The sequence below is a fragment of the Epargyreus clarus genome, unplaced genomic scaffold (assembly GCF_041222505.1).
Source record: "Epargyreus clarus isolate Ecla_fem2 unplaced genomic scaffold, WU_Ecla_fem_2.2 ptg000024l, whole genome shotgun sequence".
NCBI classification, from domain to species: Eukaryota; Metazoa; Arthropoda; class Insecta; order Lepidoptera; family Hesperiidae; genus Epargyreus; species Epargyreus clarus.
Window position 1 is genome coordinate 4,672,109 of NW_027332231.1, and position 15,999 is coordinate 4,688,107.

General features: G+C 36.6%; 1 protein-coding gene across 3 annotated transcripts in view; it reads right to left on the bottom strand.

Moving 5' to 3' along the window:
* Positions 1-15,999, bottom strand: part of Pde8 (phosphodiesterase 8) — a 286,786-nt gene that overhangs the window by 156,445 nt on the left and 114,342 nt on the right. Inside the window, exon 1 of one of the 3 annotated variants that reach the window (XM_073086218.1) lies at positions 13,598-14,208. The exons of the other annotated variants lie outside the window; for them this stretch is intronic. Within the exon in view, the coding sequence (XP_072942319.1) occupies positions 13,598-13,625 (28 nt within the window). The 5' untranslated portion in view covers positions 13,626-14,208. Of the gene's footprint in view, positions 1-13,597; positions 14,209-15,999 lie in introns of those variants that run through there. 3 annotated transcript variants of the gene reach the window in all.

Genomic DNA, 15,999 nt, shown 5'->3' on the forward strand with positions numbered 1-15,999 from the left:
AGAGTATTTGCGTACTAATTTTAGGTTATTCCAAAACAAACAGTAGGTGTTTTGAAAAATTATTGATTTGTTGTACGAGTATGTTTTAAAGCAAACATATTATTTTGGATTGAAAGTAAAAGAAACTTTTTAATTTACTCTTTGTTAAAATATCTTATAACAACAATTATATTATATGGACTAAAATGATATAAGAATTATTTCTGGATTAAAAGGATTAAATGTAGGGATAAGAGTTTAGTAGAGTCTTTTTCTTGCTTTGAAGTGAAACGTTTTGATATTTTCAGCTGTCTATAGAATTATTTTGTGGTCTGTTTTAATAAATAATCCACTTATTCAATTTTTGCCTTACAAAGACCAAAACGTGTCAACTTCTAGTTGGTACAATAGTCAAACATCGATCTTCAATTGGCAAGAAAGGGAGATATTTTCGTAATTACTTTGGTCATACATGTGTAAAGTGACAAATCAATTTCTCAACGTAAATTTTGTTTGAATAAGCGTATAAAAGTAACGTATTAGTACTCACGTCTCCATATATCGATAGGCCGGTACATATTGACCTTACTGTGCACTAAGTCATTTCTCACTTATTACATAAACCCGTCTCAATTGTCTCGGCACGCAACAAACACTGGATCGAAAACAAGCTGGTCTCCTTGACTCGGCTTATCTTCAAGATCTGACGTATATTAGTGATAACGAGCGATCTTGGTAGAAATGTCAATATCAGCGTAGAAATTAGAAATTGAAATGACGGGTCATGTTAACATTATCTAAATTTCTCGGTTGTGGGAACCATGGAATCATAAACGCCATAAGAGTTTCTTTTTTTTATAATATAGGAGTAGCAGACGAGCATGCAGTCCACCTGCTGGTAAGTGGCTACTGCCGCCCATGGACTGTAATCAACCCCCGATAGGATTAGATATTCCTACCTGAGGTGCGCCGCTAACCCTGAGGACTAAGCTGGAACGCCTCGGAAAAGTCTGTCTCCCTTACCACACCCTTCAAACCAGAACACAGCAGCGCCTAACACTGCTGTTATTAGGTAGAAATAGGTGTGGCGGTGGTGCCGCCTGAGTCGAACCACAAAGGGTTCTACCACCACAACGAGTGGCATCCTTTTAGCAAAAAATATCTAAGAAAAAATATTCAAGACATAGACATAATTAATTTATCATTATCACGTGCAGTGGCAAACTAAATATCTATCGTAACGCGGCGCGCAGACACCGACAGTAAAGAAAAATATAGTGAGAAAACTTTGACTGAAACCTTTACCTACCAATCCGTACATGGCTAGCTTTGTGTGTATGGCTTAAACGTTTTCGCTCTGAATGGAGACGCGGGGAGTAGTAGTGGCTAATATTATAGGCTGACAAATTTAAATTAATTGTTTTAATTTCAGAGGACCAATCACAGTGGGAAGTACCATGTCTAGCTTAAAGGATGTGATTTCCGGCTGATTTACTCATGAGGTGGCCAACTTAGTCCTCCGCTTTAGATGCCTTCATCGGCGACAGCGGTCAAGTCTAATTACTTTCAGGTGGCATGCTTGCCACTTTAATATTAAAAAAAATCAGCACCAGTCAGCCTCTTTTTTGTAACACGTTACTACATACTTATAACTATAATTGTTTCAAATAAGCAACGAGGAATCGGAAGCAAAACAAACCCAAATAAACGTATGCAGTCAGTGCATGTATTTATTTCCAATGCCGTGATTCATTCACAGCTGTAGCCGAATGAAGGCATCACAAAAATAAAACGAATGATTATTTTGTAAGTAGTATGTAAAATTAAATTATTTATTGCTTCATATAAACATTAAGGTATCTGGAGCAAATGAAAACCCAAATAAACGTACGCAGTCAGTGCATGTGTTTATTTCCAATGCCGTGATTCATTCACAGCTGTAGCTGAATGAAGGCGTCCCAGTTATAAAGCGAATTATTCTTTTGTAAGTAGTATGTAAAATTTAATTATTTATTGCTTCATATAAACAACAAGGTATCTGGAGCAAATGAAAACCCAAATAAACGTATGCAGTCATATAAAGCGAATATTTTTTTCAAGCAGTATATGAACTGACTATAACTAGAATTATTTATTGCTTCATACAAGCAATGAAGAATCGGGAGCAAAACAAACCCAAATAAACGTATGCAGTCAGTGCATGTGTTTATTTCCAATGCCGTGATTCATTAATAGTAGCCGAATGAAGGCGTCATAGATATAAAGCGAATATTTTTTTTCAAACAGTATATGAACTGACTATATATAACTAGAATTATTTATTGCTTCATACAAGCAATGAAGAATCGGGAGCAAAACAAACCCAAATAAACGTATGCAGTCAGTGCATGTGTTTATTTCCAATGCCGTGATTCATTCACAGCTGTAGCCGAATGAAGCCGTCACAAATATAAAGCGAATAATATGTAACGGGCAGTAACAGTAAGATCTGTTTAAATAAACGTGGTTTACTGAAATAAACTGAATGCAGACAGACTGCTTTTACGATTTAGCTTGATTTATACAATTTGATTGCACCTAAACATTTTCATTAGCACACGTACTAGACAAGGCGATTTGTCTTGTGTACTAGACAAACCAGGTGGTATGTCTAGAAATTTTACCGATCCGCAAAAATAGGCTAAGATAATTTGACTTTGATTATAATGACCAAATATACAGGGTGAATTTTTCAAATAGGCCTTCAGGGCCAAATCCGAAACTATAAGGATTAGCGAAATGCTGAAACGAGTTACGAGGCCAAGTTGATAAAAACTAAAACTGAATCATTACTTTTTAAATTAACCTTTTCCCTAGCCGGGAATCGAACGAGTTCATTTTGAAAAAAAAATACATCCTCTATATTATTCCACTATCTGATAGTGTCGCTTATAAGGACCAAATTCTGTGATGTGATGTTATATGACAAATTAAAGGAAAATGTTTTTTTTTAAAGAAAATACATATTTTTTCATACATTGGCGAACTAATCCTTATGGATTATACATAACTTATGACTTATGTATAGTTTCGGATTTAGCCTTGAAGGCCTATTTGAAAAATTCACCCTGTATATAAATTTTTTAATATATTAAATTTCAGTGTAAAGATTGTTGCAAAAAATTATTCAATTAGATTTAGTTCATTGTTACCAAGTATTACAATTAGAAATCAGTTGATTAATAGAAGGTAACATTTCTCAAGGAAAATGGTAAGGGAGGCATACTTTTCCGAGGCGATCCAGCTTAGACCTCAGGGGTAGCTGCGCATTATTGGCTGACCTCAGACAGGTATCTATTTTATCTGGTGTTAATTGCAAATATCCATGGGCGGCAGTAGCCACTTACCGTCAGGTGGACTGCATACTCGTCCGCTACTCTTAAAAAATCTAAAGTAAATCTTTATACCTGTAGATATATAGATACACAGCCTCTATATATCAACTAAAGACTAACTTTGAAGGTGGTAGAACCCTTTGTGGTTCGACTCCGGCGGCACCACCGCCACACCTATTTCTACCTAATAACAGCAGTGTTAAGCGCTGCTGTGTTCCAGTTTGAAGGATGTGGTAAGGGAGACATTATTTTTCGTGGCGTTCCAGCCTAGTCTTCACGGCAGCGGCGCATCTGTGGCCGACCTCAGGTAGTAATATCAAATCATATCTGGGGTTGATTACAAATGTCCATGGGCGGCAGTAGCCACTTACCATCAGGTGGACTGCATGCTCGTCTGCTACTATTACATTATATAAAAAAAAACTAATGTTATTCACGCACACGCTGTGCGAAAATCGCGCTAATTCGAACACGGTGCAATGGCGAAGCGCCAAGTTGTTAATAATCGTTACATTATTCTGTTTTCCCGTCACACTTAATAACGCTTAGCAAGCGTTTCATTGCAATATTAAGAGACATGTAGTTACTGTTACTATTCGATTTATAGGTTTGTTTGTTTGTTCTTGGAAATTAAGGACAAGGTTGTCTACTTCGGTTGTTCATACATCGCTAAAATTAGAATTCATCATAATTTTTGTTATGGGCTGTGTCTGTCAATTTTAGGGTTCCGTGCCCAAAGGGTAGATGGGTACGCTGTTACTAAGCCTCCGCTGTCTGTACATCGCTCACACATCTCTTGAACCGTAATAGATAAACACTTAATTTTTTTATAGAGCATGTGTAACGGTGGCCGTTATAACAAATACTAAAAATAAAAAAAGCTTGAATATAAAAGGGAGGTCGAGCATACAAGGACCGCGGCGTATTTAGTTTTCTCTATTAAACTGTAATTTAATTGAAGAAAACCCATCATAAAAACTGCACAACGCCGCTAAAGAAATGTTCACTCCAATAAAAACAAATAAAAATTTAATGAGACAGAACCCTCTTTGTGCTACTCGACTCGCATTTGGCCAATCACCTATCATTTCTTTTTTTAAAAATGCGTTTCCGACTAATATTGAAAGATTTTTATAACATACAATATACACATTTACACAACCACTACAGATTTTCACAATCAATAAATAATTAATCTATCTGTCACTTTAGAGTTTAGACTACTTTTGAACTTATACTGGCCTGTTACAAATAACCTCTAACCGTAACGAAGTTCAAGTGCTATAAAAAGGATGCACAAATAAACTCAACATCATTCGTAGCTCGGATATGAGAAAATATTTGAGCGTAGAAAACTCGTGTACATCGGAAATGTAATTTGGGAGACCTTTTAAAATTTCCGGTCGCTGCGTTCAACTATAACTGTATAGAGCGAGTAGATAATATGTTTGTTTGTTGTGTTAAAAAGCCTTTGTTTTTAAAAAACGCTTTCTACATTCACAGCCCCACATTAGGATTCACTGTGTCGTGGGACCCATGCACACACACATATACAAATACACAAACACCCAGGACCCAGACCCAGAAACAGAAATCTAAATTCATCATTTAGATATGTGTCTGGCCGGGAATCAAACCCGGGACCCTTTGACGATATGAATAAAACTGGAGAGATATTATAACTACAAAAAAATCGTGCTTTAAAATATAGCTCACCTCTCCCACAATTTAGATGAATCCTTTTTTTTTTTTTTTTTGTCGAGTGGGAAACCTTCAAAAGGTACCCGACAACGTGGGAGCGACGCCGAGTTACGTGGGATTTTTACCGCACTAAAACCCCCCCGGTGGCCGTCCTCTGCGCTGCGTTGAGGGCTCCGGGATCTCCAAAGGAACGCAACCGGAGTCCTCTTAGCGCGTTGCCCCGTCGGGCTCCGCCCAGGTGAGCTTGACGCTCGCCACACCATCTGGTGTATACCATCTGGTGTGGGTAATTTAGATGAATCCTAGGACACCTCATAAGTATGTTAAGATCAGTGAAATCAACGATACCTCATGTGTTAAATCTGTTAACCCTTCGGAGTACAGGACTTGCCAAATGATTCATACGTAGGTACTTACACGAAGCAGGTGATAGTCTAGTGGTTAAGAAACTCTGCCTCTTGATCGAGGGGTCCTAAGTTTATATCCCAGGCACGCACGCACCTCTGATTTTTCAACATTATGTGCGCATTAGAAATTAATTATCACTTGCTTAAACGCTAAAGGAAAACATCGTGAGGAAACCTGCACAGCTGAGAGATTTATAAAAATAAAATCTCAAAGGTATGTGAAGTCTACCAATACGTACTTGGCCAGCGCGGTGGACTATGGCCTGAACCTTCTCAGTCAGAGAGGAGACCCGTGCCCAGCAGTGGGACAGTAATGGGTTGATGATGATACGCTCAAAAAAACATTACCCACCTTAGTCGGGTAAAAAGGATTCTTCGGGAACAGCCACAGGTTTCTGCTGTAACGTTGGGCATCTTATATCGATGTTTTTTTTTATATAATATAGGAGTAGCAGACGAGCATGCAGTCCACCTGATGGTAAGTGGCTACTGCCGCCCATGGACATCTGTAATCAACTCAAGATAGGATTAGATATTCCTACCTGAGGTCGGTCACAGATGCGCCGCTACCCCTGAGGACTAAGCTGGAACGCCTCGGAAAAGTCTGTCTCCCTTATCACACCCTTCAAACAGCAGCGCCTTGCTGTTATTAGGTAGAAATAGGTGTGGGAGTGGTGCCGCCGGAGTCGAACTACAAAGGTTTCTACCACCTTCAATGTATTTTCTGCTATCGAATTGCGATCTTTTTCCGCTGAGTGTGCGGGCGCTTCCGTTAACGCACCGGTTAAATAACCGCATGTTAATAAAATCTCATGTTCGTCGTTCGTACGCGGAAGAAAAACGCTTCGTAACCGTAAATGTTTAATGTTTTTTTATACGAAACATGACATTTTACACGTAACAAAAAGTAAAATGGAATCACATCAAACAGTTCACAGTCTTTGCCGTCGTTAATCTTGCAAATGTTGCGTGGAACATTATGTGTATAATTGGTTTTATAACCAAAAAAACTTGAAAGAATCTCTTTGTAACGCGTCCAAAACAACGGAACATTTCCTCGCGCGAATGGTCCATAAAAAATGGTATTTAATGTTAAATTAGCCTCAACAAACTAAAATACGACACACAAGGAAAGTTTGTAGAAAAATTCCAAACACTTTTCATTGTATTTTTTTTTGCATACAAAAGCATTTCTAGAAATTAATTATCACATCCTAAACGGCGAAGGAAAACATCGTGAGGAAACCTGTATATCTGCGAGATTTATAAAAAAAAATCTCAAAGGTATGTGAAGTCTACCAATACGCACTTGGCCTGCGCGGTGGCCACTAATCCTTCTCATTCTGAGAGGAGACCCGTGCCCAGCAGTGGGACAGCATACTTTACCTGATGGTAAATGACAACTGCCGCCCTTGGACTTCTGTAATTAAACCTAGATAATTTGGAGTCCCACCTACGCCCGCCCACAGATGCGTCGTGCGCTTGAGAACTAACGCCTGTTATTTATCATTATTAATCCTATTTTTTTCTCCCTACCTATAATAGAAATATCTGCTTAATATTGTGAAACCTCGATCTTAGGTAAACTAAGAATTGGATAGATTAATCTTATATAAAATTCTCGTGTCACAATGTTAGTTACCGTACTCCTCCGAAACGGCTTTACCGATTTTAACCAAATTTTATACGCATATTCAGTAGGTCTGAGAATCGGCTACTATCTATTTTTCATAGCCCTAAGTGATAAGGGTTGTTCACCCTTAACTTTTTTTATTTATGTGGCAACACAACGTTTGCCGGGTTAGCTAGTTATTTATAATATAACGTCACGGAAATAAACAAAAAAATAACACAACACTTAGTGGTTGAAGCTCGACCTCTCGATGGAGGGCCCGAGGTTAAAATCCCAGACAATTTTTGATAGTTATGTGCGTATTAGAAATTAATTATCGGTAAAGGGGAACATAGTGAGGACCAGGGCCTAATCCTTCTCATTCTGAGAGGAGACCCGCGCCCAGCAATGAGACAATAATGGGTTTATTTATTTATTTTATTGATCTAATTAGAACGGCCGAGCCCACTTATACTAACTAGACAGATAACATACAGACATCTCACAGAACTCCAAGCATACAGACATGATCAGCTTCCAGTCATCAGCAAGCACATCATTGATGACGAAATGTGGCGATGGTGCCGCCGAGGGTTCTGAGGGGCGAAGAACCCACGGCGGCAGGGTTCAGTTCAAACTTTACTAGCACCGTGACGTTGGGATAGTTCGTCCCAGTGACATCAATTAGCGAGGCAATAAAGATATAGCCGCGTGACGGGAATGCTGAACTGAAATAGAGTACTGTATCACTGGCCACTTGCCAAATGTCACGAGGGTGTTCAATGTAACTGTTGTCATAATTCCGGGATCGCATACGTAAAACTGGGAAAGAAATACGTGGAGCCGACCTCAGATGGGAATCTAATTACCTTTAGTTGATTACAAATGTCTATGCGCGGCAGTAGCTATTTACCACCAGGAGGACTGCAAGCTCGTCTGCTACTTCTATGTTATAAAAATACTTTAAAAATAGATTGAAATTAGTTTAAAAATAATTTAAAAATCTTATATATAAAATTCTCGTGTCACAATGTTAGTTACCGTACTCCTCCGAAACGGCTTTACCGATTTTCACCAAATTTTATCTGCATATTCAGTGGGTCTGAGAAACAGCTACTATCTATTTTTCATACCTCTAAGTGATAAGTTCACCACCCTTAACATTTTTTTATTTACAACGTTTGCCGGGTCAACTTGTAGAATCTAAAATGTATGTGTTCATTTTACCCCTATAATTCTATATACTCGCTTCTTTCTATAGCATGCAGTCTTCACCTGTAATTGTAATGGCACTCACCTACTTTCTCTAATTATTTCACGCTTAACTAATACATCTAGTGTACATTATGTTGGTGTTCAATAAATACATAAATAAAATAAGTTTGCTTCTTTAAGACACTTTACTGTCTCCTAACTAAAGTTTTACACTGGCTGATGACAGACACAGCTAGCTATAGGGAAGGACCCGTACCTAAGAATGCGATATATAAATAGATGAAACAAAATCTTAACTTTCTATTTTTTTGTAAAAAACATTATCTATTTTTAGGTACAGTTAAGATCAACTTATGAAAGTTGTTTCGTCCTTTAATCTTTATCTTTTTATTTATTATTCTTTATCTTAATCTTTTACAATTATTTTCTTTTCATTCTATAAAAAGACGGACATAGATATGAGCGACGACTCTCTTTTGGTGAAATATCAAATACATTAAAAACGCGATTAAACTAGGATTCTTTTTACCTTTTTTTTGTTGACGAGGGAGAAACCTTCAAAAGGTACCCGACGCCATGGGCGTGACGGTGGGTTATGTGGGACTTTTACCACACTAAAACCCCCTCGGTGGTCGGCCTCGGCGTTTGGTGGAGAACTGCGGGATCTCCAACGGAACTAACGCGATTCCTTCTATCGGGCTCTGTCCTGGGGAAGTAATTTGCGCTCCTCTCACATCCCTGGTGATTACAGCGATATGCGACCACACAAACCGCTGTCCTTCCCAGGGCCGCTTGCTGGACGGTTTGAGCTCCAACTCTTGCCGCCCGCAACCCCGGAAGTCCTTTTAGTCGCCTCTTACGACAGGCAGGGGATACCGTAGCCCTATTCTGGTCCCGATACTATAGGGACAAGGATTATTTTTACCTAGTTACGTGGGTACATTTGATGAAAATTTACTAATGAAATAGGTACTTACCTATAATCGATTATGTATTGATATACATATATATATTATAACCTATAATCGATTAATTGCGTAAATAGGCATTTACCCGAATCGATTTACTCAATCATGTTATTATATCTTGTTAGATCTAATACAACGAGAAGATAATTATCTCAAATGGCGTATCTCGTATACCTACTCATAGTACGATCTGTAGCACTACCATGAGTTGGCATAGAAACGCCACTATAGAAATGGTAAATAGAAAACTATTGTCATTTTGCTAGTGAATAACATAACTACTATCGTTACGGTATTTCTTGACAACGTCTGTCAAATTAATGACTCATGGGACCGAATTTGTATGGCAATAGATCATAATGACATTCGCTAGCGATTTGATTTCGATAGGTTTTTTACGTATCGAGTTACGTCACTACGGATTTTAGTTCTACGAGTAACCACCAGAGGCGCTGTACAATTTTTCATACATTTATTTTACGCAGTCGCTAGCGAGTAATACTTTTGTAAACTCATGGTAGTCCTACAGGGTCATAAATTGGATTAACTGGTTTGATAATTAAGTAGACGTATGCATACTACGTAGTATGTATTTGCAGTTAACCTATACTTCTATACTATATTATTTACTATACTAATATCTATACTAATATTATAAAGATGAAAACTTTGTTTGTTTGTTTGATTGTAATGAATAGGCTCAAAAACTACTGGACCGATTTTAAAAATTCTTTCACCATTCGAAAGCTACATTATCCACGAGTAACATAGGCTATATTTTATATGAAATATATTTGATAAATAGATTTTGAGGCGGTACAAAGTTTGCCGGTCAGCTAGTAGTTTATACTGCTAGAGTAGTAAAACTGGATTATTACTCCTCCATTTTTGTGAGAACACTTACTGAAATTAACATTAGGCGGAAATTGTCAATCGATCTTTGGTGGGCAAAACGTTGGATAGATTGAATATTAATAACGGGCAGCAGTAAAACTAGACTACTACACCTCCATTTATGTCGTGAGAACACTTACAGTAATAACCAAATGGCAAATGTGGTCAAATTTCGATCTTTGGTAGACAAAACAGTGGATAGATTGATTATTAATAACGATCGTAAATCTTTCCATTTTGCATACCAGAGATGGAAATTTGACAATTGACTAGTGACAGAAATTGACAAATTGCGATTAGAGAGGCAAAAGATTGTATAGAATATTAATTAAAAACGAATTAAAAATTTAATTCCATTTACTTCTACTAAATCATCAAAATACTGAAAACCATATAACAGTTCTACTAAAAATAAAATTAATTAAGCATCACGATATAAAAAGTGAAATTAAAAAATGGCAAAAAAATACAATTAATAACATGGTCATTAATAGCTCAATTGGACTTTATTCTCTAGTTATGTTACTTCCGTCTATTTTTCAAAATTTGCATACTTTATCCATCTGTTTTTTATATAATCTACTGAGATCATGTATTCATATAGTGATTTAGTAGGGATGGCGATTCTTTCCGAAAAAGATTCTTGAATCGATTCGAATTGACGTGTGATAAATCGATTCACAAAAAAATTTCACAACAAATCGAGACCCACATAATCTATTCTCCGAAAATCGATTTTCGATCTTTTTAGCTAAAAAGGGTGATAATAGCGAAAAAGAGCTCATCAGGACCAAACAAGCACTGAAATACATATCCGACAGCAAAAAATGTCTAAATCACATTTGTTAATGTTCAATCAACTTCAAGAAGATCGACTTTAGATCTAGAATGAAAAATCAATTCAGTAAATCGATTTTTTAGTCCACAAGATCTATTCTTTGATAAATCCATCTCAGGTCCCCATCCCTATGATTCAGTTACATTGTTATTTTGCTCACGTCAGCTAAACATAAACTTTAAACAGAGGATGTTATTAGAAGTCCTGTTTTGAAACGCCTAATCTTATATTTACAAACAGGCTTTAAATACTTAATGTAAACAGTATTTTTTATTAAATAGATGTAGAAAGGTAGAAACATCTATGATAACACATATTTCTCCTTAATAACAGCTGTATTATGTGCTAATATGTTCTGGTTTGAACGGAGACATACTTTTCCGAGGCTTTCCAGATTAGTTCTCAGAGTAACGCACCTGTGTCCGACCTTAGGTAGGAATTAAGTTTTATCGATCAACCTTAAAAAATACAGAAGTTCTATTTGAGGTTAGCCACGAAATCATTGCTACCTTAGGACTAAATTCAAATGTCTCATATAAGTGTCCCTGCTACCATACCCTTCAGACCAGAACACAACGCTTACCACGAGTAGTAAAGCAAATAGGTATGGCGGTGGTGTTATCACCTATAAAGGGGTAACACCTTTGCGGTTCGACTCCGGCGGCACCACCGCCACACCTATTTCTACCTAATAACAGCAGTGTTAGGCGCTGCTGTGTTCCGGTTTGAAGGGTGTGGTTTACAGACTTTTAGGAGGCGTTCCAGCTTAGTCCTCAGGGGCGCATCTGTGGCCGACCTCAGGTAGGAATATCTAATCCTATCTGGGGTTGATCACAAATGTCCATGGGCGGCAGTAGCCACTTACCATCAGGTGGACTGCATGTTCGTCTGCTACTCCTATATTATAAAAAAAATAAAAATAAAAAACAAACCTGGAACAGGAAAGATTCTACTAACTTTGAAACTATACCTAGGTATTATATTCAGGTAAATTAAACTAAAAGGTGAAACAAACATGACAGAAGTAGGTAGCTACGTTTATGATATTGGTATAGTGATAACAGCAATAGGAGACAGTAGCGAGTGCGTATAGGATGGCGTTATCAGCGAGTAAACAGCGTATTATTGATTTTCACCCATAACTAATGTATGGAAGTTGATACCCGAAAATACTATTGAAACTTGCGTTATTTGGCGATACTGACGCGTGATACTGACGCGTACTTTGTTGGTGGATCTAGTAAATAAGTTTTGAAGTAGAACCCTTTGTGGTTCAACTCTGGCGGCACCACCGCCATACCTATTTCTACCTAATAACAGCAGTGTTAGCGCAGCTGTGTTAAGGTTTGAAGGTTGCGGTAAGGGAGACATATTATTCCGAGACGTTCCAGTTTAGTCCTGGTCGACCTTAAGTAGGAATATAAATTTCTGTCTGTGGCTGATTATACATGTCCATAGGCGGCAGTAGTCACTTACCATCAGGTGGACAGCATGCTCGTCTTTTTCTACAAAGTATATTATAAAAAAATCTAAGTAAAATGTACAGATATCTCAAAGTGTTGTAATTTTAATATAGCCCCGCACCTCCGCCACTTTCTAGTAGAAATAAATTATAAATAGGTATGTTATCAGAATAATTAAAAGTATAATTAACGGGTATAAGCCTTTATATAAATTAGCTTGTATCACGAAATTCCACACGCATCATGATAAACGTTATAATATCTACAAATCATTGATTTAAATTTAAGATACAGAAATTTGTACAAAATACCAGAGTTTGGCATGTTGATGCATTTATTATAGACGAAAGTCGCAAAACTAGTTGTGTGGTCCTAAGTGCTTTTAAAATAAAGTTCTTGTACATGTGAGGGCTTTAATTGGTCGTATCAAGACTTTTCTGTTGTGCCTAATTTCTAACCAATGTTTTGGCTTTGTAACCGAGCGTTAACGGCCTTCTTTCGGATCCGCTTGTTGTGACATATTTCCAGATTATAATAACCTCACAGAATGTCACCAATTCGCATTTTTATTAACCTCTTTTATGTTTGGGTTATCACTATTGTAGTCATATTTATATGTAAGTTTTTTACTGAACAACTCCGTGTATGTAGGTACATAAATTGGTTCTAAATCTTCTAAATACAAACACATTGAAGGAGTTATAGGATAATATAAACGAACTTGCAGGATTAATCACGATATATTACTTGGAATCTGTACACTACATTATACATACACTTGACAGACAGACTGATCAAATCAAAGAGTGACACATAGATATATTTAAAAGTAAATTAATTTACATTGAGTTTATATATGTATCTTCAACACACATATACTTTAAAATTCAAATCCTTCTCCTCGAAATTCTCCAAATTGAAATCTTATATCAATCACCATATTTTTCATGGAAATTTGAATTTGGGGACGCCTCATATAGCTTTTGATACACTTACAAGCATATTGATGTCAATTAATGAAGGCGATAATTGAAACAATACAGATTATGTTGAACATAGCTAGAAATAATTACGTACATATAAAATTCATGAGCACTTGTAATTCTATATGTAAGTAGGTATATATCAAATTCCAAAATAATTTACCTCTATAATCCTCAGTTTCGATTTCCATTACGTGGTCAATTCATCCTTTTCGGTGACACAAGGAAAACCATACCCATAACGTTTTAATATCACATCCTATGTCACACAATTGTCACATCATTATTGAAATTTGCAATAAAAACATAAAAATAAAACAATAAAATGTCGATAAGTTACGCGAATATTTACGAAAATCACACTGAATGTCGCAAACCAAAATCACTGTGTCTTGTCGGTAGTATCAAATCGTCATCATCATCATCTTATCGTCATCGATAATAATAATCTGTGTATATAAAGCGTTTCAAACGGTGGCTTCAATTTCGTGTTGTACTATCAAGTGTTACTGTACTATTCCTAACTTCTGCTTCTGCGATAAATTGGCATACGATACGAAATATATTTTCTTTGTAAGCAATATTAATTTTATATACGCTCGTCTCGTATCGTGTTCCATTGATTTAGTCTTAAATACTAATTAAATTTTGTTCCTAGTATTACTACCACCATATTGAAGCTGATGTTTTGAAAATCGACTCTACATATTTTAAACTTGTGCAAAAAGGTAACACTTTGAAACTATTATAACACTTTGAATTTTCAATTTTAAGTATTAATTTCAATTTCAATTTAAAGTCACTCTGTCATCATCAGTCAGTCTCATTATTTACGTTAACCAATTAAATATAGTCACACATAAACCGTGAAGAAACTCACAAACACGAACACTATTTACACTAAGACTATTTCTTATTTACTCTAAACGCGAAAAACGATCGCCATCGCCAAAGTGAACATACACTTGTCTTTAAACCCACTTTTCAGTCAAAAAGACGTCTTTCAACACTTTGTGAACTGTACACATGGTTTAGAGTTCACAATTATCGATGTGTAGATGTTATCGAGTTATACCGGCGTGCTGCGTGCACACGTCTGAGGTCGACTGATAAGCGCGCATGCCGACACCACGCGCTAACTAGTACTATTGTCACAAATACATGACATAATATACGTATGCTTGAACTATGCATACGATTTGTATATGTTTTTGCAACTATGTAATACTGGTCAGAATCGGACAAGTTTTATAGTAAAGTGTTTATTTTATGCAATTTTATTTAACAAAAGAAATATAAAATCATGGCCCATGTGATTTTAAGTTATCGTTGCCACTTATATGAGCAATTGTAACCGAATAAATCAAAACTAAAACGTATACGTTTACGTAAAAACGTCGATCTTATTCTTAGCAGAGAATCTCCTAGAATAAAGTGGTATACGATGATATTATACTTTACATGATGAAGTTAGAACTATACAATGAGCGTATTTTCAGTTTGCAGTTTTAGAGCACTATTTTTCATAGAATTTTAGTCTTTAAACTTTTTTTAATTATTTTATAGATACGTTGCGGCGCAAACGGAGCAGTATGGGATGGCTGGAATTATTAAATCGGTCTTATAACCCTTTAACTAGATCTAACAGCTGGAGACTTAACAGAGTTGGGTACCCTGCTGTTACAAAATAGAAATAGGTGTAAAAGTGGTCCCACCACAGGCAAAGTTATAGATCTCTACAACCGGAACTACGTGGTGTAATAATAATGAAAGAAATATTCCAGAGAAATCCAGGTTCGAGCCCTGGTCATACAAATGTTTCAATAATTTTAGTTACTTAGTACAAAGTATTCTGTACCCAAAACAAAAAAAATGCTTATGGTAGTAATTCAATTTATAATAGAACACACAAGAAACTATAGTAAAATTCCTTATACGTCACATATGTTACGACAAAATACAAACATATATCACACGGAAGTAGTAAAACGAGCACATTCGGTATCGATCAAGGTTAAAAATAACTGTAAACGTTTTTAAGGTCGCTATAACATGAGATAGGTTTTGAAGGTGGTAGTGGTTCGACTTTGTGGTTCGACTCCGGCGGCATCACCGCCACACACATTTCTACCTTATCACAGCAGTGTTAGGCGCTGCTGTGTTCCGGTTTGAAGGGTGTGGAAAGGGAGACAGACTTTTCCGAGGCGTTCCAGCTTAGTCCTCAGGGGTAGCGGCGCATCTGTGGCCGACCTCAGGTAGGAATATCTAATTCTATCTGGGGTTGGACATCTGTATCATGGGCGGCAGTAGCCACTTACCATCAGGTGGACTGCATGCTCGTCTGCTACTCTTATATTATAAAAAAAAAAGTTAAAACTATTTATGCGACTTTATTGTAAGAATGTACAAAAATTAAGGGAAAAGTTCTTACCTAAATTTAATATAATTTTCATACTATTTCAAACTTGAAAATATTTAAATACATAAATTTTAATTGAAACAAAATATACATAAATTGAAACAGTTATACCTATGCTTAACTGATAAAAAGAAATCTAAATAATA